The sequence below is a fragment of the Chamaea fasciata genome, unplaced genomic scaffold, assembly GCF_029207755.1.
Source record: "Chamaea fasciata isolate MVZ Bird 193981 ecotype frontalis unplaced genomic scaffold, bChaFas1.0.hap1 SCAF_4, whole genome shotgun sequence".
NCBI lineage: Eukaryota > Metazoa > Chordata > Aves > Passeriformes > Sylviidae > Chamaea > Chamaea fasciata.
This window is the reverse complement of record NW_027094089.1, coordinates 32,388,222-32,412,047: the sequence shown is the minus strand read 5'-3', so window position 1 is coordinate 32,412,047 and position 23,826 is coordinate 32,388,222. Positions and strand designations below refer to the sequence as shown.

General features: G+C 41.9%; 1 protein-coding gene and 1 long non-coding RNA gene across 3 annotated transcripts in view; both read right to left on the bottom strand.

Moving 5' to 3' along the window:
* The window catches only part of SERINC5 (serine incorporator 5), a 41,742-nt gene extending 35,716 nt beyond the window's left edge, over positions 1 to 6,026 (bottom strand). The window contains exons 1-2 of the mRNA XM_066182496.1: positions 5,898 to 6,026; positions 5,098 to 5,855 (exon numbers count right to left, since the gene is read on the bottom strand). Of these exons, the coding sequence (XP_066038593.1) occupies positions 5,098 to 5,855; positions 5,898 to 5,954 (815 nt within the window). The 5' untranslated portion in view covers positions 5,955 to 6,026. The remainder of the gene's footprint in view (positions 1 to 5,097; positions 5,856 to 5,897) is intronic.
* Positions 6,027 to 9,429: 3,403 nt separating this feature from the next.
* Positions 9,430 to 22,697, bottom strand: LOC136288870 (uncharacterized). 2 transcript variants are annotated; one of them, XR_010720615.1, is made up of 4 exons: positions 21,769 to 22,697; positions 13,853 to 13,946; positions 11,558 to 11,718; positions 9,430 to 10,417 (listed from the first exon to the last, which is right to left on the bottom strand). It is a non-coding gene; the product is annotated as an uncharacterized lncRNA (long non-coding RNA). The 2 variants fall into 2 exon arrangements; XR_010720616.1 differs by lacking the exon at positions 21,769 to 22,697 and adding an exon at positions 16,144 to 16,189.
* Between the last annotated feature and the right edge of the window lie 1,129 nt (positions 22,698 to 23,826).

The window sequence follows — 23,826 nt, the reverse complement described above, 5'->3', positions numbered from 1 at the left end:
GTATTCCTGAACCACTGTTTTGCAAGTGACTGTAATAAGCCAAGAGAAAAACCCAGGAGGCACATCATTTTAGAAAACATGAAGAACAGTTCCTGTTAAAACTCAGTACCAGAGATTACAGGTTGACATATTTTGGATCAGTAGTACTGGACAGAAGGAAGAGCAAAATTTTACGTTTTCAGACTGTTAACATTTACATGTTTAAACACCTGAGTACACACCATCTTTAATTGCTGGAAGATCCAATTACTAAACTGCAAACACTAGCTCCTGCATAGCTACACTAATTACAATGATGGCGAGATTGCTGATGTGTAGGTCTCCCTTCAAAACAGGCACAGAGCCACCTCCCCCCATATCCCACCACCCTACAAGTTCCCCCCACAGCTCTGGCTGGCTCAGTCCCTGGCTCAGTGCCTCATGCTGTAACATGCTGATGCTGAAGCTTATCTTCTGGATGACTTGAACAAGGCAGCAGGTCAAATCACATGGACAGAATGGGCAGTTGCAGCCCAAACATCTTGCAGGCCAGGCATTCAAAATGCTAAGACCACTTAGGGCCTGCACAGTTGAGAACGAAATGGAAGCACCATTGACTGGGGTCCCTGAGAAGCACACAGAAAGCAACCTAAGGTCCAAGCATGTTCACAAGGCTAACTTGAGAACACCGTGCAACCTCAGCACGTGTTTGGGATGAGAACAGTCACTAGCTCCAACAACTCAGGCTTTCATCCCCGAATTAAGTATGTCTTATACCCACAACTGCAAGTGCTGCCATTGCAATGAAAGTCCCAGTAACCGGAAAAAATATCCTGGAACAACCACACTCGCAAAAACTAAAATAAAACCAGCAGTAGTATTTAGATCCTTTGGCAGAAAAATACACCCTTGCCCTTAAAAGTGAAGGCCCTGCTCTTATACTGCCTTCACTCCACAGCTCTGGAGCTATGGGTATTGAAGGCATTTATTTAAATCCACAATAAAACCAACTCATGGGACACAAGAGAAAAAGTCTAAAAAAATAGAGGAAGCAATTGGAAATCAGGCAGGAATGAGAAAGATTGTCTTCTCCCTCTTATGCAGTGACAGGGAAAGGATTCCAACCTAGAAATGCAATGTCAAATGATACATTTCCAGAATCTCCCCATCTTTTGGCCACTTTTCCTTCCCTTTCTGATCACTTCTGAATCCAGCACTAAATTTTATCCCGCTATGGCAGGCAGATGGAAACTCAAAGAAAAATTTTTAAAGTTTCCTCGAGAACAGGCAAAAGTTTTAGCAGAGAAAAAATGATCTCTCAACCCTAAGCAAGGAAAAGGCTGCAACCCAACTCTGTATTTATTAGAAAGGGAATCAGCATGAGATACCAACCTCAATGGACAAAGCTCCAGGAAATCAGGCTCTGCTAATTCAATTATTTAAAGCAAAAACTCCATGTTTCTGCAAATGGGGAAGACAGTCCCTCACCAGGCTTTTTTTCCTAACATACTGGGGTACAGCATTCTACATCTGACCTCAGACAGCTAGTTTCACCTTTTATCACAATTAATAATAGCAGTGGCAGAGGTGTGGCAACACCCATAGCTAAATGTTCTGGTCAAACACACTAAACAAACCCCTCTCACCCTAAGGAGTACCATTTGCAGAACAAGAAATGGTACTTTTGGGAGCACTGTGTGGAGTGAAGCCAGGAACACCACCAGCACCATCCCACAGCACTGTGGTACATCACACTACACACACGTCCTGCACTGCTGCAGTGACCTCAGAGGACACCAATCTGGATGGGGGTAGCAGAACCACCCTTTTCACCACGTAATGAAAAGAGGAGACCATGGGACAGGACTGCAAGGCCCCTTCTCAACCTGCAGGTGCAAACAGGCAGTGCCAAAGAGGCAGGCACTCCCTGAGTGCACAGGGATCTCCCTCCTTTCCCCAAAAGCTATGAGTCACAGAAGTCACAAGACGGGTCAAGGTCAACCTTAAAAATATAGCAGCAATGTTTTTACCCCTTTTTTACTTAAAAAAAAAAAAAAAAAACCCCCAAAAACATCAGAATTAGAATTCTGGGTAGAAAATGAAAACCTAATACTCAAACTTGTGGCACATTTTTTTATTTACTTCATGATACAATTTCTAAGTGCAGAACACTATTAAGGACATCTCTCAAGATTTAACACACTTAAAAAAGAGCTTCATAAGCTTTAATAGCTGGCAGTTCTAACTGAAAAATTCATCTTCTTCAACAACCCAACAACAACATACTGTCCACCCAAAATGAATGTTAATGATCTAAATTACATTTATTTAACTCTGGAAAAAACATATTCATTGTAATAAAGATTTTCCGCAACAGCTGCTTTCTTTAACCATGATCTCAACTTTATTCTCTTGAGAATCACTACTGAAGAAAAGCCAAATATAAAATCCTGTTTCCTGTCAATTCAAGCAGAGTTTTATGTAATCAAAAGCATTGTGGAGGCCCAAGCCAAACTGTATTCTCACTGCATTCTCAAAATAGGTTTATCAACAAGACACGAGCAAAAGAAACATTTAGCAAGCTTATTACAGCTCAGAAACCTAAGTATCACAATTGTCTTCAAAGCAAGGTTGTACATTGCCCAGTAAAAAACAACCGCAGAAATTAAAGTTTATAAATGGTCAAGTTCCTTCAAGAAGTTTCCAGGGTGTATTGGCAAGGACGCAAGTCACACAGTAATGTCCATTAAGATAACTTTAAATAATTTTGCAAATGCAAAATCAGCATAACCGAAGCACACTGGAGTCTGGCAGCTTGCCTCCATATCCTGTAACAAGAAGAATCTGGGCTGCAAAACCTGAGTGCATTCAATCTGACAGGCACCACCAACCAGACGTTTAGCAAGGTTTGACTCAAAACAAGCACCGATCACTCATCCTCTACTTCACACCAGGAAAAGTTTTTGGAGTGAAAACTAATTGTCATGTTAAGTCAGAACATAATTTCGACATCAGCTACGGACAAATGGCAATTACACACAAACACCAACTGCACTTAGACAATAACAAAGTTCTCGGTCAGTTCTAGGAAAGCAGATCCACAGAGGCATGCATAAGATAAAAACAAGGCAAAAATACTTGCCACAACAAATCCTCATGCTACAGGACATCAAGGACATTAAACTACTGTATTTTAGGAAAAAAACAGAGACCTGACATGAAAGTTGTTTTGTATAACTTTTATAAAACTTTCATTTTTCCTTGAGCACTTCATCTCTCTTTCTGAACACAGAGTTAACTTCATCTTCAGGGAAACACTGAAGGAGAGGCAAAATTCCTTGATTTTCCTGCTTGATTAACAGTACCCACAAAATGCCTGAGGAAGCTTGGATGAAAGAGAATTAAGACCTTCTATCCCTTTTGTTTTTCTTGTGTATTAGTCATGTTATACAAACATGCCCTCATCAACATAGGAATAAATCAAGTAAAAAAGGCAAAGATCATTTTTTCATTTTAAAAATGTGACACTACATGCAACTGAAACATGGATTATGCTGTTTATTATCTTAGCCTATAGAAAGGTTATCCACACTATGTTTGCTGATGTAACTCCAGCAATATGTCATATTTAGCATAGGTAAGCCTTACATCAAAAGTGCTTGAGCCAGCAGAATAAATCTCCCCAAGGATTTCTGGCACTATGACTACATCCACCTTAGGAATTTGTTTCATCTCCAACAACACTAAGGAGTTCAGTTTATTTACAGTCTCCAAAAGGACGCATCAGTGTCAATGAAACACATCACGATCAGGGATTATTACTACATGGGGTAGGGACAGAAGCTTTTAGAATGTCTCAAAGGTTGGTCACGCTAAAGCCATGCCATTCACCACTGAGCATCACAACAGTTTCATCCTCTTGGTCATTTAAGTTACTTCTCCAGGAGCTACACCAAAAAAAAGCACAATGAAAATGCAAAAAGCCACGAACCACTGTAGTAACAGCACCTACTAACTGCACTTCATTGAGCTGCTCCACAACTTGTTTCACACACTGCCAAAATGCTTATAAACTAGCAGTCAGGGAGGCCCCTGCATTAAGAAGAATATTAGCAAATGTGGTTATTGCCGTCCCCCACGTCCACAGGACTGTGTGGAGAGGCCCAGGGCAGCTCCCAGAGGGCAAGCAAGTGGAAGCATGCTCAGTAATCCTCCTGTCCCACTAAAGATTGAAAGAACCACAGACAAAAGACGAAATCTAGCCCAGGATTTCAAACTACAGGAAAGATGTAAGATTTTTTTCCAGGAGGTTCATACAAGAGCAAGAGAATAAGCAGATTCTAAGGGTGGCCAGAGTGAGCACAGGAAAAGAAGTATCAATAAAATTAGGACCATAAGGTGTTTAAATTTGTAAAACCACACTAATAAGCCCACTGGCTAGTCTGTTGCAGACAGAAGTAATGAATTTCTACTGCAGAAACAAAGATGTGTGAAAATAAATCACAAAGTGAATGTCTAGAGAAGATGTGTAACATCAAACCAGAGAGACAACTATTAGGAACAGGAGTCCTTCCCCTCAGTGCAACCAAGGAGGAGATCTGGAAAGGGCTCACTACTGCCTATCTCCTCCAAGTCACGATCCTTCATCTATGGAATTGATTTAAATAGGAAAACAGGTGCACCAAGGTAGGATAAGGAGTACTCAGTCCCCACCCCACGGATACTGAGCGACGTGGGACCTGCACCGCCCTCCATCACCACTTGCTCTCATCCCTCACTTCCTGTGCCAGCACCTGAATATGCCGAAAACTTCCACAAGCCGAATTTAAAGGAATTTGTGAAAGGGTCTGAGGACCGATAAACAGCCAGTGGCTACGAGATTAGTTAAGACCATTCCAATTCTTTCACCATGTGGTCTCATCTCCCCATCACCTGCAGCCAGCGGCTACTGCCCAACCGCCTCTCGTGGCTGTAAAGGATCTGATTCCCCTTTGGGAATTGCTCCTTGCCGTGCAGGGCTTTGGGAAGGCCTCTCTCCATCTCGGCACCTCCACCCGCATGCCGCTGCCCTACTGCGGGCGTCGGTGAGAGGAGCAGCTCCCGCCTGTCCGCACGCACCTCGGGAGACAGCCTGCGTCCAGCCTCCCTCCCGGAGGGGAATCCACCGAGGAAACCGGCAGAAACACCATTGTGGGCACTCGGAGAGCCTGGACACCCCCGCTCGCTGCCGGGGCTGCTTTTCCTCTACCGCGCCGACGGCCCGGAGCCCGCCGAGTCGCGGCCGCCCCTTGCCCACCCCACCCCGGCCGCGCTCCCGCGGAGAGCGCCCGCCGCCCCGGCCGTGCCGCCGCCCCCCGGGACCTCGCACTCCGGGACCTCGTTCGCCGGGACCTCGGAGCCCCCGGGGCCCTCGCAGCCCCCAGGCGGGCCCCCAGCGCCGTGCCCGGGAATGTCCGCCCGCACACCTGCCGCGCTCCCGGCGCCCCCGACCCTCCGTACCTGGCCGGCGCAGCAGCGGGCGGACATGCTGGCGCAGCGGCGCGGCTCCCGGGCTGCTTCCCGCACGCAGGAGCGCGCAGGGCTGGGATGTCCCGGGATGTCCAGGGATGGGCAGGGCAGCGCGGGGAGCCGCGGGCGGAGCGGCACCGCCTCTGCCCGGCTGCCAGCCCGGCCCGGCCCCGCCGCCCGGCTTCCGCTGTCGTCAGCCCGCTGTGAGCTTCGCTACCTCGCTCCCCGAGCCAGCGGGAGCGGCGGCGGCTGCGGCACGGAGGGTGGGTCTGAGAGGAGCCATCCTCGGCACGCTGTCCTGCTCGCAAGGACGCTGCTGAGATCGCTTGCCTGCTCTTGTACTCACTAAAACACCTGGTTTTGTGTAGCTGGGGGGCATTTTAACATGGGGGTCTTGCGCGGCCGGGCACCAAATTGAAGTTTAACGCTGCAGTGCCCCGATCGCGGTGCAAAGTGATGTGCCGCATCGTACGACCCCATTTCCACAAGCCCGCTCCTGCGTGGAAAAGCCGTGTTTGTTCCACGGACAGCTGTAAGGCCCTGCCATCCTAACAGGAGCTGAGACCTTTCCTCGGTGTTTCCGAAATACATTCTCCAGCCTCAGTCGATAAGAATCATGCGCGGTTCTAGGCAGTAGCCGAGGGTTTCTCAGCTTCCCATGTGACGATAGGGACTTGCAAAGCCAAATTCAGATATGACAGGCGTCATCGGATCAGATGAATGTGCCTTTACAAACACACTGCGTGAATCTGCTTGTAGATAAGGCCAGAGATTTGTAGATAAGGAAATAACCCATTTCCAAATGGAGAGAACCCATTAATTTTAGAAAGCTTTACTAATTGACACAGAGTGCTGCTTAGCCAAGGTCGTGCTAAACTCCTGAACTTTGTGAAGAAGAACGAAGACTTAATTGAATTATGACTATTACCTTCTCTGCACAGGGTTATCTTAAAGCTAATTTTAATGATCATGTATTTTGTACAGGAGGGCTACATATTAAGGAAGTGTATTGTAGGTGGATGGGGAAGTCTGTACTTTCACAGGACTCCTCTGTCTCCTTTGTGGACACTAATCTATAGCGACATGAATTTTCTGCACAGATAGGAATTACTACTGCAAAGCTATGGCAAGTAGAAAGTAAGGACTCTTTGGAAAGACTCCCTCATCTTGGCTGCTTTGTGTCCTTCTGTGTGTGTAAGTGTGCATGCTGTAATATTGAATATAACTATTTTAAACTCTATTTTCTAGTCTTAACTGCTCTTACTTTAGGAATTCAGTGCAACTAAAAGCTATTATCCTGAATAGGGGTACGTGCATGTAGATAATGTAGCAAGACCTACCAAGGAAATTGGTATGGATTGCAGGATGTAAACCCCCTTCCTCTTTCCTCTTGTATGCAAACAAACGGAGCTGGTGCTTTAGGAAGTGGATCAAATGTTGAATCAGCATTACATAATTTGGTGTTATACTAGGGGCTGAAGAGGCTAGTTACCAGAGTGGTCCAATGAATAAAAACCAGATATGTGCTTTGTTTTTAATGGTGTTCCAAAAGCTGCATGTACTCAGCTAGAGACAAGGTGTTTACCACTCTTACATGTCGCTGTTTTGATGTATACGACACACTGAGCAATGAATCAAAACTTCTCATGTATTTTCTGTGTGTTCCCTTTTTATACATTTCTAAACAAAGCACGTACTTAAAAATTGGTTAATTAAAACAGCTCATCATGTTCATTGGTAGAGAACAATTAATGCCAATATATTTGGCAGGCATTGATAAAAAATCTAGAGGCACTAATTCATTTCTGTTTCTTTAACTGCAAAACTGCAAATACCCTCTTAATTGTCTCTCTTTTGTTGGTTCCCATGCCGACAACCTTGTCTACTTCCTTTCACACAAATACATGAATCTTATCAACTTCTTCTTCTGCTGACTCAGTCTTTCAGCTCACAGACCTGCTGTCAGCTCCCTCTAGATCTCCCCCTTTTTTTTTGTATTTGAGCCACAAGTACAGCTGCCAAGGATTTTTGCAGGGCCCTTCGCAAAAATTCCAGCAGACAGGGAAGACACAGAGCAATAATTAAAACCACAAATAAAATTACTGACCCACTTTTAACAAGGTTTTAAGCCACCCAATGATGCCCCATTTTTAAAAAGACCATCCAGCCATCCCCATCTTTCATCCACCTGTAATTGGTTACTTCTCTCTTTCAGCTTTGAAATGCTCTTGTAAATTGATTCACTGTGATCTGTTAACAACACATACCTTCAAAATCCTGACATCCATGACCATGAGTCAATAACAAATAATCCATAGCTGCTCTATTCTGCAAAGTAGCATGTCTAAAACTATCTACATCCAGTATTAACCCACTTAAAGCAACAGATGTGTCATTGCTTTGTTTAACCAACCAACAACCAAGTCTATTCAATGTGGTTAAAGCTTGAGCAGCAGCTACCCCGGGTGCCAAAAAAGGATGCAGAAATAACAGAACCAGCTCCCCAAAAGGCCACATTATCCTGACATTGGGAAGTAAATTTGTGTTGGAGTAATCGTTTTCTTCTTTTTTTTTTTTTTTTTTTTGACGTATCATTGTTATGTTGTGCCTCAATAGGGTCAGTCACCCCAAACTGCAAGGGCCTCCTGCTTTTTTACTTGGAATGCTAGCCCAAGCACGATCACCACAGATTGAAAACACACCCTTCAGCAGCTGCAAAGGCACATTAAAGGCACATGATATTTTTCTTGAGGTATAATTACCCCACAAGCTTGCATTTCTGCATATGTATGATTGCATCCACATTCTGAGACAACCCGTCTTTCGTTTTGTCTTTCCCCGTGTATTTGAACATTACACAAGCATCCATTTGCCATGATCCCAACAATTCCAGATCTTGTGGTTCAATTGCAACCTGAGGCAGGTGTGCATAAATGCCATCCCAATGATCTACATTATTTACAGGATTTGTTGAGTTACAATTAAAGGCTTGTGAGGGACGAGGCCAGTTATCAAGAGGAACACCAACTAGGTACATAGAAAATGGATTTTGAGAATTGACACCTGATAAACACAGCATGTCCTGATGTGTGCCATTAGCCAATGTCACCCACACATTCTGTGTGATGTTTGACTGTGGAAACATCCATCCTGTTCCTTCCTGTGTGCTCCAAATAAAGCTTAATACAGCAAGCAGGAACACAACGAGGACCATTATCTGTCAAAACACAAGCATATCCCCTTCCCCAAGTTATTAATTCCACTGGACCCCAGTCCACATTCCAGTAATTAAATCCTTAACCCATACCTTAATATTGTCATGAAAATTTGGCTGTTTAGAATTCAAAGAAGAAAAATTATAGAAGATAAGAGGTAACTGTGAGTCAGGTAAGGTTGTAAGAAGTTTAACACAAACAGCTTTATCTAATCTCACTTGAGGGGGCTCCCTTTGCATTCCACCTTTTTGTTTTTGAGCCTGACATTTCATGTGCTTGTTCAATAATTGCCTGGCTCATAGGGGCATGGAGAATACCAGTAGAATGATCAATGCCCCAAGCACAGCAAAACGTTTGCAGCTTCTGCAAAACATATGCTGGGACATTATCCATCTTTATATGTGATAGAACACCTTAAATAGAAAAAGCATGACAAAAAATGACAAATAGCATTTGCAGTTGAATCAGCATTTGCAGCTGCATCAGCATTTGCAGCTGTTTCACCTGCAAATGCAGATGCAACCTAAGTGTGACAAGAAGTATCAATTGTAACATGAACATACCTTAAACTACTAAATTCAGGCATTTTCGTAACAACAGTTTGCCATTCTTGTAAAGTGAGTAAACCTCTGGTGTTAGTACCATATTATTGTGAAATGTGAGTGATGTGACAGTCAGGACAAGAAGAAAGAATTGATTTTGCTTCACTGTGTGATAACTTAAATTGTTGCTGTAGTGCCTGAGCACCTTGGTGAAAAAATTGGTGAGACAAAATGGCTTGTTGTAACATATTTGGTACAGTTTTTACTGCTGTAACAGCCACAAGGGAATCTACATAGGAATTATCCTCAAGAGAAGATCCAGGTAACAATGTGTGACTGCAAATATGCATGATTAAATAAGGATGTTTTCCATTACAACTAACAGTCCAAAATTTCAACACCACCACAAATAATGGTTCCCCCCATATATTATATAACACAGCTTGTTCTAAACGTTTAACTAAAATAGCAACATAAACAGAATCAGTAACTGTATTTACAGAATCAGGAAATAAAGTAAATGTCAAAAGCATGCCACAAAGTTCAATCAGTTGAGGAGATCCTTGTTGAATCATCACTTCAAATTCCCGATGATCATCCTTTTTCCGGCCACAGCTGCTTTTCCAGTTTTCCCTGATTCATCTCTAAAAACTGTTACACCTCCACTGGAACAGGGGAACAAATTTGTTTCCCTTCAAAAGGAATATCTTTGGTCAAAGTCCAAATAGGATGAGAAGGTAAATGATATGTTATCTGGCCTGTAAAATAAGATAAAGCAGAATGCAATTCATGATTATTTTGAAAACAACATTCAAAATACCATTGTTGTAGAGGTATCACAATAGTCATAGGATCAAGCCATAAAATTTCATGACAATGTCTGTGACCTTTTATGATGACATCTGCAAAAAGTTCATAAAGTCCTGAAGTTGTTTTCTGAGATCTGAAAGATAAAAATATCCATTCCAAAATGTGCAGTTTGTCTTTCCAGTCATCATTCCATTGACATAATATTCCACGTGGTATTTCATGATCCTTCAAAATAAACAAATGGCACACCAACAGAGGTATCTCTCCTGTCAACAAATCTGTGTGTTAAGGCTAATTCAACTTCTTCTATGGTCTTTTTTGCTGCAGTAGTCAATTGTCTCTCATCAGTAGAGGAAGTGATTCCTGATAACAATTTAAAAAAAAAAAAAAAAAAAAAAAAAAAAAAAAAAAAAGGTAGCATTTGATGATTAGGTATCCCTAAGTATGATCTAAGCCAGCCTAGTGAACCAACCAATTTCTGTACATCACTAACAGTTTTAACTTCAATACCTGATTTCACAGGTTGAGGCACAATCTGAGTATTGGTCTCTAGCAATCCCAAGTATTTCCAAGGCATCTGTTTCTGCACTTTCTCTGGGGTTATAACCAAGCCAAAAGCTTTCAAATTGGTTACAGCATGCTATTCAAGGGCTGATAATTGTTGTTTATTCTCAGATGCCAACTAGATATTATATATGTAATGGTAAAAATAACAACTACTAAATTGGTCTCACACCTTTGATTAGGCTTGTGCCACAAACTATTGACAAATAGTTGGAGGATTTCTCATTCATTGAGGTAGCACTCTCCATTGATATCTTTTGTTAGGTTCAGCATGATTTAAAGACGGCACAGTAAAAACAAAATTTTCCTTGTCTTGTGACAGTGAAATAGTAAAAAACCAGTTTTTTAAATCAATGACAATTACCTCCCATTCCTGTGGGATCATTGTGGGAGTTGGGAGGCCAGATTGTAAAGCTCCCATTGTTGCCATTACAGCATTTATTTGCTGTAAATCATGCAAAAATCTCCATTTTCCTGATTTTTTTTTAATCACAAAAACAGGAGTATTCCACGGGCTGAATGATTCTGCAGTATGTCCACCTTGTAGCTGTTCTGCAACTAGTTCTAGCAAGGCAGTAAGCTTTTCGGTAGTGAGGGGCCACTGGTCTACCCAGACACGTTTATCTGTCAGGGCTGCAACTGGATGTTTAACACCCTGCATCACAGTGGCCCCTGTTAAAAATTCCATAGTAATTTTAACACCTCACTGGGATAAACAACCTCCTAAGTATCTCATAAATTATATGGGGCATTAGCACCGTAAGGCCTGATGTTAGCCTGTTGGCCCTCAGAATTTTTTACATTAATCACAATGGCAGTCAAACCTCCTGTAGTTAAACCACCCAACCCAATGATTCCAAAACCTGCTTGAGTGAGGGACCATGACTAAGGCCCAAAAATTGTGAAATTATAGTTACATCTGTTCTGTGTTAATCAAACCTGTTGTTGATATGGTCTCTGGATGACGTTCCTTGGCTGCAATGACGCATTTTTTTTCCAGGCATTGATCTGTTACTTTTTGAGCCCAAAATTCTTGGGGTGCTCCTGTGTATCCAAAATGTCCTGTACCATGACTTCCATTCACTGCATTTGGAACACAGCTTGCAAAGGGAACAAGTTGAGCAATATAAGTTCTTTTTTGGATAGTAACAGGGGGTTCACTGATGGACACCATAGCATGAATTTGTCCCGAATAATCAGCATCAATAATGCCTAAATGTACATGAATACCTTTAATAGTACTACTAGATCGCCCTACTAAAAGAGCACTCAAATCCCTTCCTATGGGACCATAGGCATCAAGAGGCACTTTACACATGTCCTGTCAAAATAGTTATTGTGTTGGTGGTGTGTGTATCAATCCCTGCAAAGCCACCTGTGGCCCACTGAGTACTGTTCACAATTGGATAGCTTTGCAGTGCTGGGAGGGCTTGTGGTTCTTGTTGGGGTGTTTGTGTCCCCATGTGAGCCTTTGTGTTCTTCTTCCCATTCCTCTGCAGTTCCTGTCCATTTGCATTTTGATTTACATTGTTTAGCATAAAGTCCAGATTTACCACAACAACTGCAGTTAACCTTTTAAGCCATTTTATGCTCTGCTGTAGCTATTTTATGCTCCACCATTCCAACTTTTGAGCAAGCAGCTACAGTATCAGCTAACAAGGGATCCCCAGGCAAAGTCTCAATTATTTTTCGGCAATCTTCATTTGCATTATCTCTAGCCAATTTTTTGCATAGAATTTGTTGTAAATTTTCATCATCCACTTGTTTCTCAATAGCTGCAGCAACCTTTTTCACAAATTGCAAAAAAAGACCCTTTGTCCCTTGTTGTATAGCAACATATCTCTGTTTTGGGGCTGCCATTTCTATTGTTTTAATTAAAGCACTCATGCCTAATTTTTGAGCCTGTTCCAAAATTAGAGGGTCCCACCTTGCCTGTAAATCTGGGTTAGAAAAAGGTCCAGTGCCCAATAAGGCATCAACTCCCACAGCATGACGAGGGTCCTGCTGATGTAGTTGCGTATTATTTAAAGCCATTCGTTTGGCTAATTGTCTCCAGGTATTTTGAAATACACCATATTGTACTGGTTGAAACAAAATTTTAGCAAGATGCATAATATCATAAGGTGCAAGCATGTCAGCATTTACAACATGAATTAATTGCATTACTTCTGGAGAATTTATACTAAATTTAGCCACTTTTGCTTGGAGGTCTTGCACGACTCTCCATGCAAAAACTTGATGGCTATCATTTTGCGCTCAATTAGGAACCACTTTAAAAACAGGAAAAGCCATAGGATTATCACAAACAACATTCATATCAACACTCTGCATATCCAATGGTTTTGGTGGACCTATTTTTTCTAATAAATCCCAGTCCCCCTCTTCAGCTGCTTTCTTTTTAACATGTTCCCAAAATTGTAAAGGTAGTTGGGCTGTTACAGTTACTTGGCAGGAGGGTTAAGTCCAAGGAGCAGCAGGCTTGAATCTATTATGAGATTTGCAGCAAACAGATCCATGGACCAGTTCTGTTTTTCTGGTTACTGGCATTTCATCCTCACTATCAGTGGTAGGCAATGGGGGATACAGTGTTAATGATTTCATTTGTCTATGCAGTTCGGAGGGAAGTGAAAGACCAGACGCCTCAGCTTGTTTTTCGACTTGTTTCTCTTTTAAGGTCATTTCAGCTAGCTGCTGTGCAGGGGAAGGATACACAGGCTTAACATAGTCTTTTGGGGACAGATATCAAGAGGCATTATCAGCTTGTTGTTCATTTCCCATAACAGCAGGCCCCGGAGAAACCTCCACAGAAACCACTCCAGTGGGCTCTGCTTCAGGGAAGAACACAGTCTTAAGCTGAACCTTCTTTTTTCTGCTGTTCCCCATTAACTTCAAATTTTCTTCTGATTCTCCTTCCACCTCTTGCTCTCTCTTATCCTGCTCTCTGTTTTCCATTCTTTCAAAGTCTCATAGAGTACTCTCCAGGTAGTAGATAAATCTGCAGCTGCTTTATCCCCTTTTGACACCACATCCCACAGTCTTTCCCCAGCTTCTTTCCAAGCACTAACACTAAAATTAGTACTTGCATCAGTTTTCAAATCTTGTGACTTCGCCCACAACAAAATACTTTCAAGGCCATAATCCGGAGTCTTAATGCCTTTCCTCTTCAACAGAGTTTTCTGTGTAGATGAAACTCTCTGCTCTTTGCTACTTCCCATTACGTCCCCAGTGGCTCACCTTCATTCCAGGTGTCAGAGTTAGGTCTGGACCAGCAGCTTCCCCTGCTGCTCTCAGCTTTGCTCTGCCCCGTAGCCGATCGCATCACATGTCACTGCAGAGACAGACACAACACATCCGGCAATGTACCAAAAGCTTCTCATCTATTTGCTATGTGTTCCCTTTTTATCCATTTCTAAACAAAGAGTGTACAGAACACATTTCTAAACAAAATGTGTGCTTAAATTATTAGTTAATTAAAACAGCTCATCATGTTCATTGGTACTAAACAGTTAACGTTGATATATTTGGCAAGCATTGACAAAAAGTCTAAAGGCATGTATTCATTTCTGTTTCTTTAACTGCAAAACTGCAAATACGCTTTTAATTGTCTCTGCTTTATCAGTTCCCATGCAGATGACCTTGTCTTCTTCCTTTCACAGGTATACATGAATCTTACCAACTTCTTCTGCTGACTCAGTCATTTGGCTCATAGACTTGCTGTCAGCCCTCCCCGCTAGAGTACAAGATTAATTCTGTCAACCAGATGGTTATTAAACTGCAAAAGACACTAGTTTGTGGGCATCTGAGAAGACCCCAGCACAGTTCAGGCACTGATGTGGCTGATGCTCCTGCTTTGTAGAAACACTAAAAGTCCCAGCCTCAGGTGAGGATCCAAGCCGGGACTGGGGCTGGAGGCGCAGCTCACCCTCTCTGATTTATAGCTCCTTTCCCCAGAAGCTGCAGAGATAGACTCAAGAATTGAACAATGATCAGGAAAGCAGCATGACAGGCCAACAGGCAGTGGAAAACTACTGGTGTGTTTAACTCTGAAACACAGTCAGCTTCCCAAAGAATGTGGTTAAGACATGGGAACACAAGGATCACAGCATAGTGACAACTCAGCAAACTGCAATCATCTTCTATTTCTGTTCCAGACTTATTGTACAATTGCAAGAAGCTGTCTGGTCAGGTTTTTCTTAATTTCCACATCTGCAAAATCAACTCAAAACATGAAGGAGAATCTGAGATTCAATTTCAAAAAGAAGCTGTCTTACAGAGAGGGACTGGTGAAGGTGATACATGGGCATGGTGGGAAAGTGCAAGGGGCTGTACCACACGTCAGCATGTCTGTGATAGCAACAAGCATTCACTGCATGGGAAGCACCATTAATTCACTGCTCTATTCAGGTCTGTTAATGCCAGCCAGTGCTGTTATGAACAAATCCAGCCTCTGCACTGAAGAGAACAGCAAAGCTCTGTAACGGCTTTCCAATCAGTTAGAGCACCCTAGAGCACTGGGACGTGTGCCTTGGTTTTTTCAGTAAAAATTCATCACCAGAAAGGCTTGAACTTCCCTGCTGTGTTGCTGGCAAGCGTTACGCAGACTAATGGCAAAGCAATGTGCAGATGTTACTACATGGAAAGAATTGTCACTCTCAAACTATCAGTGCGTTTAGAATAAGGTTTATCCATCAAATACACATTCTGAAATCAGAGCAGGTTGATATGATTTACTGGGCAGAAATCTTCAACCAGTAGTAATTCCTCAATATCTTCCTTTTGGCAGGGAACCTCTTTGAGGAGATGCTAATTCTGATTTAGGGATTTCAAATGAAAGGGAATTCACAGCATCACTAGGAAAAGGCAAGATGCCCTGGCGTTGCTTTGGATAGGGAATTTTATGCACACAGACTTAGAGAGTTCTAGTAAGTCAGGAAGAATGGAGGCATGGAGTATCCCCACAAGAAAAAAGACAGCCAAGGAGTACCCAAGAACTGACTTAAAACTCTGATCTCCATTCATGTGTCAGGGAGCAAAGAAGGAAGGAGAATGCTAGGTTAGAAGTTGTAGCCATGGGGCAATTCTCAGGAAAACCCCTGGTCAGTAGCCAGTTGTGCCCTGGGAGCAAACTGTTCTCCTCATCAGAATGTGCACAGGTGGAGCAGCAGAACCTGAAGCCCCTGAAGCATGTCACTTTGAGGCACCTTTAGGCAGCCCACAAGGTAGTTAACCCATTTTTAGACATACAGTGACCTCTGGCATATCAGCTTTGCTCAGGTGACTGGGACAGGCATTACTACCCTCAGATGACCACTGCAGTTTCACTTGCATGTGTTGCACCTTTACGTGTATCTGCTTCACTCTTCCCACACACATTTCTACATGGATTATTGTTACAGGAGCAGAGATTCTCACATCCTCCTTTACTGTGAGAAAAATGCAGTATTACTACCTCTACAGAGAACTCAAAAGAAGTTTGTGGTGAAGCAGAAAGCTTTTTGGCATAGCACAGGGGCATCATGACTTACCAGGAATGCTCAAAGACCCTCTGCTTCCTCAGGATGGACCAGCCCTGTGTATTTTGGGATAAGACTATTAGGAATTGCATTGGTATTTTCTCATCTTCTGAAATAAAACTACAACTCAGAATGATGCTTTCAATGTTATGTAATTTCAGGTTTTGTCAGTAATTGAACAGTTTTGGTTTGTGTCGGCAAAATGAAGAGCACAAAATGTCTGCATCCAATGAAAAGAAGAAATACACCACTTGCCTGTTTTTCAGGGGAAAATAAATATGGCATTTTTTTCCAAATGTAAATGCAGGCAGAAAGAAAAAAAAATCAGATTGTTACAGGTGGTGGTCCCTTCTGTAAATTTAAAATTTGTATGCCTGTTAAAACAAAAAAGGCTTGAAATTGCTTTTTAAGAAAATGTGTATTTTGCTTGAGCCTAGTAGCTAAGAAACTAGGTAAAAACATGGTTATGGGAAGGAGGAAAAATGTCTACGTATGTGCACACACGTGTTCTGGAAACCACAACTTAGATTCCCAGCCAGAGTTCTGACATAGCCAATGACCTTACTGCTTGCTACAGTTGTTTCCTGTGGAAAAGATATTCCAGTATAGGAAAGCAAAGGTGTGATCAGACAGAAGTAACTTACTTATCACCTGTAGTTTCACTTGTGTGTCACTGCAAGGTCATCTGTGTCATGCAGTCTAGGTGCTAAAGACCATAATGAAGTCCCAGCTTTCTCCATGTGTTCCTAAGTGTGCACCAGCACCTGTATTATAGACCATATCTCCCCACATGCTCGTGGGTAGCCAAGGGTTTCCAGAAGCCCTGGCCTCTGCACATCTTCCAAAAGCCAGCATACCCTAGGAATCATGCCAGGAGCAGCTGGAACAGCACAGTATGTGCAAGCTGTGGGCCTGACAAAAAGAAAGTTGAAATATTCCAGTACTTGTTACTGCTATGACTGGATGATCATCCTTATGGCTGTGTGTGGAGGTTGGGGAGGCACAGTGAGCAACCACAACAGCAACACAAACACCCAGGGATCTGCCAGCACAAGGCAAGAGCAGCCTGAAACTGTGAATCCCTGAAGGGGAGTGATCACAGAGGCTGTCAGTGCCTGTGGGGAGTGACACACAAATGTAACTGCCCCTTTCAGAACAATGGGTTGGTTGGAATGCTAGGATGCAAGAATTTTCCACGAATTTCAAGAAATTAAACTTGTTTTTCTTGAAAATTACATTTGCACATTTCCACCCCCTACAGCAATATTGTGCTTCAAATTTTTATTGAAACCAAGACTAGAGGATTATCCTTCCAAAACTAATTTAATTTTAAATTTAGATGGCAATGCCATGTAAGAATAGCAAATGAAACCCAAGGCAGCAGACTTGCTAGCTCTATCATTGGCTCTCTCATTTAACATTTGTTGGTACTAGAGGAACTACCTTTGAAACCTTCTGGTTCTGTCAGCCCAGCTAAGGCAGTAACAGAACATTATGGAAAATCCACATTAGAAAATACATAATGGGATGCTAAATGGTGGTCTCTTCCTCTGTATCTTTATTAGTGTTTTGTAATTCACACAAAAAATATTTTCTGGCTGGTAGCATTTATTGATTTCCAAAAAATTATCCATGCATTTAAGTATTCAAATTTGGTTAGATTCTAGTCAAAAGAAACTTGCTGGACTTGAAAGAAATTGCATAGCATTTGAAGAGTTTAGTTTTAAAAAACCCACAAGGCTGGTATTTCCAGGTAAAATTGCTTTTAAAACCTTGTTTTTTGAGAATAATTTAATAAACTGGTTGCTTAGTTGTTTTTCCACTCCAATGTTAATTTAGAATGGATTAAGATCTGCATTGTCTATTAAGGAAATGCATCAATTACACCTTTCTGAGGAGGTTAATTTTTGTAAGTGAAGCACGTAAGTGTGGCATTGCACAGGTTTGCACTGAACTCCCCTGTGTTGCATTTGCATGCTCTTCATTGCCCCCTTTTTAGCAAAATGCCATGAAATGCCACTTACAAATGTTATTCTTTGTAAGCCCCCTGCCACTGGATGCAGTACAGTATTTCCTTCCCACTCAGAATTTCATTACGTGACGTCTCAGATTTTCAATCACAACTAATACCTTTGCCTTAGAAACAAGTGACATGGACATCTAACTTAGGTGATGCTGAGGAAACTGTGCTGGGAGAAAAGGAGACAGCAGTGTACCCCTGCATATTTCATGTTTCAGACACTTGGGTAACCAGCCAGCATCAGGGAGTCTGGCGCTGACTGGGAGGCAGAGTCTTACTGGACTTAATGAGTGACAGATGGAAGAAGGGAAGCCTGATATCCCCGAGTTACCAGATAAGGTCAATATAAAGGGTCTCATTAAAGCAGCTCTAAAAGAATTATGTGGTTAAACAAGCTCAGGCAGATAGTCAGCCTGGTTCTCCATCCTTGCAATACAACTTGAAGCTTGTAGAGTGATGACTCTCAGAGAGACAAGCAAGCACTAGGTTAAGATCAGACATTTACCATATCTGACCATCTGCCTTATTTCTCTGTCACACACAACCTCTAGCAGCAGGAAAAACTGAGCCCGTTGTAAATCAGAATTTCAACTCCTTTAACTAAGCCTAATAGACTAAAATCAGTTTCTACCATCATATATAAAGATGAAAAACCTGGTGGCACTTTCTGGACTGTTGACTTATTTGGGTTGCAGAGGAAATTCCCAAACCTACAGGTAAATTTAGAGTAGCAAGCAGAGGAAAGTTTTACATTTGTCAACTTCATAGCAGATTCTTCCGGCCTGGCAGACTGCAATAACTGTTAATTATCTGTTAATTTTGACAGTGAATGTTTTCTTTAAAAAAAAATAAAGTTCATTACAAGTCCATGCAGGACAGCATAAGAATTCTTTGAGGGTACCTGCCTACCACCTTGGCCCAAAGTGGAGATTTCCTCAAATCAAATCACATAGCTTTGATTTGTACCTGTTGTGTAAATGAGCTTAGTGTAACTATCAGTGCCAAAGGAACAAATCTCCTGTGGTAGGTAGAAAGCTACACAACAGTAATACATTCTAATTATGAGCAAAGTGCCTCATCTTCTTCTTCCATTTCTGCAGATCATTCTGCACATATCACAGGAATGAACACTGTTACTGTGAAGCTTTCTAGGCACAATTTGAGCTGGCAGAACAAGAAGTGGTAACAATGCTAATGGCCTCTGTGCTGTCCACAAAACAAGACCCTCAAAAAGTCCTTGTGCATGACCTGCAGCCCATGCATTTGATTCTTTGGAAGGAAGAGACAGAACCCTCTCCCCTCCACCCTGTCCTTTTATTTAAAAGGAGTTTTAAAAAATAAATAAATAAATAGAAATTTTCTGAATAAGTCACCAACAAAAAAGAAAAAAGACTGGAAACACTGGAACAGAACACAGAGATGATATGTCTAGTTCAATAGCATCAAAGCTCTACTTAGGAAAACCTGAAAATAAGAAATTGGCATTATGTGATGAAAAAAGCTTGGCCAAATAGAGTTCTCTCACTAGCAAGACGAGAGCTGCTTCAGGAATCTTCCTGGTAGTGTTGGGCTACAGGAGTCAGTCTAATTCCCAGAAGGTCTTCTGGAAGATGATGATGAAACCATTATTATTATGGTTTTCCTAGGCAGTGCTGTTATGGGGCCAAAAGACACTGCAGTTATGCATGTCTTTTGCAGAGGTACTCACATTACTGGATACCAGCAAGGTGTATGTCAAAATACAGCCTGCAAAAGTGTCCAAAGCACTCAGTTTAGTTCTCTGAGAAGTTTTTCTGTCTCAGCTTGATAAACCATATGCAGACGTATCCATGGTTTATCCTGTAATTTTATGACAGGCATGTGGAGAGAATAGCTTAACACAGAGATAAAGCTGACATATCTGAGTATAAAATGCAAGGGGGAGGAGAGGGATTAAAAGAAAAACAGACCCAATGATAGCTTCTTTTGTAACGACCCCTTCCTTCTCTTGAAGTATTAAAAGGTAGCAGGTAAAATCTGCTCTGTAAAAGAATCATTACACTGGTGCACATGGAGCATAAACATTGTGCATCAGAAGAAATGACTAAGTGAGCAGTGCACATGCAGTAATTCAAGAGAACAAGAACAGTAACAAAAGCCAAGAATGACTGGAAGAAACGAAGAATTGGCAGTGCTGCCCTGGAGCACATCAAGCCGCACCATGTATAGAAATATATCAAAAATGCAAAAACCATAACTGCAGCCAAAACAAAAAGGCTTCTTGGATCAGCATTGGCACTAATCAAGAACCAGGGAGACAGAGGTGGATGTGATAGCTAGCAGTCCTTGTTCTCCACGCCACCACAAGTAATGCTGCCATCTACAAGAAACGGAAATCAGTTTTGTTTAAAACAGAGAGGACCTTTCTGAATGATATGCTCATACAATCAGTTTTGCTCATTTATTGTGGCATCAAAGTGGAAGAAAAAAACAACATTGCAGTTCAATTATAAACAATATCAGTACAATGCATAGAATTCAAATTCCATCAAGTCTTGAAGTAAAAGCCATCACATTTGTAAAGAGGAGAATTAACCTTTCAGGAAGAAACAGCAGTTAACTCATGATAAAAAGATAGTAAAGGCAGAAGAAATGTCTCAGCCCAAGGGAAAAGGCATTTACATTATGTTCCTGTTTGCTCAGGTGTACAGCTGAGAGTTTTGCACAAGCATGGATGTCACATGCTCCAGACAAACCGTGCTTGATTGTTGTGGTTCTGAACAGAAGCCAAATAGATTGCAGTAGCTACATACTCAGTAAATTGGTGTGATTAGAGACAGACTATCAATGTTGAAGCATGGTTAACATGACATAAAGTTTACAAACTAACCAAGTGACAAATTAAACAGTATTCAGATGACTAATTATGTGATTGCATATTATATTCACAAGTCCCAAATATTTCTTCCATTGTTCTGACCTGTCACAGAAGTTAAATCAAACCATCCAAAAGCCTGAGATTAAGAAAAAGTTGTTGTGCTGATGCTTTCTCTAATCTTATCTTACTCTGTGATGCACATACATTTTATCTGTGCACACTAAGAGCAAGGCAATTTAATCCCTGACAGAGGTAGCTTCACTTAGCTGCATTCAACTGAAACAATTCAGCTGAACTCAACTGAAAACTAGACTTGCTGCACACACTCATGGTAGAGAACAGGGCCCAACTGTACATACAAAGCACAGTCCAAATTGCTGCATGGGAGCTGGAGGGAAACAGCTCCTGTACTTGTAGTATATAAAAAAATGCATTTTGTGAGCACTTACTGTGGCACACATGCATACAAGACAATAGTCTTGGCCACAAAATATCCTCTCACTTTGTTTTGCCAATTGATGGAGCAATTTAAAGGACACATACACCAATGGAAAGAAAGGTCTTATTTTACTATGAGTATTAAGACAACACAAAAGCAAAATGATACATTCAATAAAACAATAAGCTTACTACATGCTCAGCTTTAGCAACATGCAAAAATGAGCAAGATAACGCACCTAATCATTTCTCTTGTGCAGTTAACACAAGAGAAATGACAGTGATTTAGAAAGATATATCACCAACTGCCTAAATACTTTACCATTATCCAGAGTATGAAATTGCTGGGGAGCCCCATTTTGCAGTGAGGACCTGAAGAACCCTTCTGGCAATTGGGAAAATCCTATGGGGTGTGACCACTCATAGATGAGGTCTCCAAATTCACCCTGAAAGGGGGTCCAGCTTTTATAGGCCGAAATCAGCAAGTCAAAGTGACTTGATTATATTTTTAGTGCAGAAACACCTGGGTCTGATGGCATACTTCCCTCCCAGTTGGGGCCAGGGCGTGGCCAGAGGCCAGGTCTTGGCTGGGAGGGTTTTCCCTAAAATACCCCACAAACAAACCTCTATTAATGCCCCTTGGGAAAGTTCTTTAGAATAATACATTTCTTGCAGATAGTTGCACAAGGTTATGTAAAAGTTTCTAAAGCAGCCAGTTTGGTGATAAACAGCTAGCATAAGCATCTCAGTCATTTGCCTTTAGCCAAACAATACTGATGGTGTTAGTCACATAATGCCCAGAATTCATCTTTTAAGTCAGCTCTGGCTGAGGCCTGCTGCTCAGGCCTTAGTACATCACACTTCCAGCCCTCTCTTCCAGAGCACAGTAACCACGCTCTGTACATTAATTCAATGACTGCCCACATAATTCAGTACCTAACTCTACAACTTTTGCCAGTAGGAGCTCAGAGGATCGCTATTTATTCCAGTGGAAAGGTTTCCTTCAGGGAAGGGCATGGTCTGGACAGATACAACTTTTTTTACAAGACAGAAATGATCTTTCCCAAAGCAGAACTGACAGAATACTTAAGATTGCATGACAGTGACAAACTTGTTATACCCAGTAGTAGGGATACTGCGTTTTTCAGCGATTATGCGTTTTAGGTGCTGAAGGTTTCCAGGCTTTTAGGACCAGTTACCAAGATATGCTAGAGAAGCAAATGCAAATAAGTTTACAGTACTCCTAAATACCTCTTCCCTCTTCAGATTAACATATTTTCAAACCTTTGTCAGTGAGAAGTAGGATTGTAGCTATCTTAATCCTCTACCCTGCAATGAGAAGGATGATACTTAAATAAACAGACAATAAAAACTTATACAACTAATGTTAATGGATACAACTTTTCTCTACACTGTCAATTATATCTTTGGAAATCTGCCTACTTTTCAGCTGCCAACAACCAATACAGAATACAGTAGGCTACTGGGAAAATACTAACTCTTCTCCCTTACAAGGCCTTACATTAGCTCAAATAGCAGCAAAATGAAGGAACACACAAGCAAGATGATGGCTGCTGATTCTCTACAAGCCTCATAGTCCTGCACTACTACACTTGCTGCAAAATTAGGGAAGAGAATGATGAATGTGGTTCCAAGGCAGAAAGATGACAATGGCTCAGCAGGTACCCTGGAGATCCACTGCACAACAGCAGTGGGCACACAGCTAAGATGCAGCAACAGCAGATGTAAGCTTGGTTCTCTCCACTGCAGAAGTTTGGTTACCCAGCAGAAACTTTGCTGCCTCTCCATGCTGGAATTCAGGCAAAGCTGAGTCCAGTGTCTGCACTTTGGATTGCTCTACAGACATAGGCTGACAGGAGGACTAGTACAGTATAGTTTCCCCAGCTGGATCTTCCTCCTCTGTCTCTCACTGCAACCTTCAAGGCTTTCAAGGAAACAGTATTTCCATGTTCTCAGGTAACTTCTCCTGCAAGACTGGAATAGAAACAAAAATCCTTCCAAACAATTCACATTCAGTCTGCATTTCATACTGTTTCCAAGGCAGTGGATGTTTCTTTGGAGAAGTCTTAATGCATGACTGCTGAGAGTGCATATGCAAACTCGTTTGTTAATACTTGAGCCTACTAATTGGAATAAAAAAAATCCTACCCTTTCCTTACAGGGATACATTTTTATTATAGGTCTGGAAGACAGTCATCCAGCTTAGAAATTTTCATCTAAGCTGCATGGGAGAAGAAAATGTTATTTGTAGTTTTCCCCCTTAGGATATATATCTGTACAGGACAGCAAGTGATTCAGTACAGAGATTCTGCAAGATCAGTCTGTGTACACATGTAGCCTGCAAGCAGTTTGGACAGTT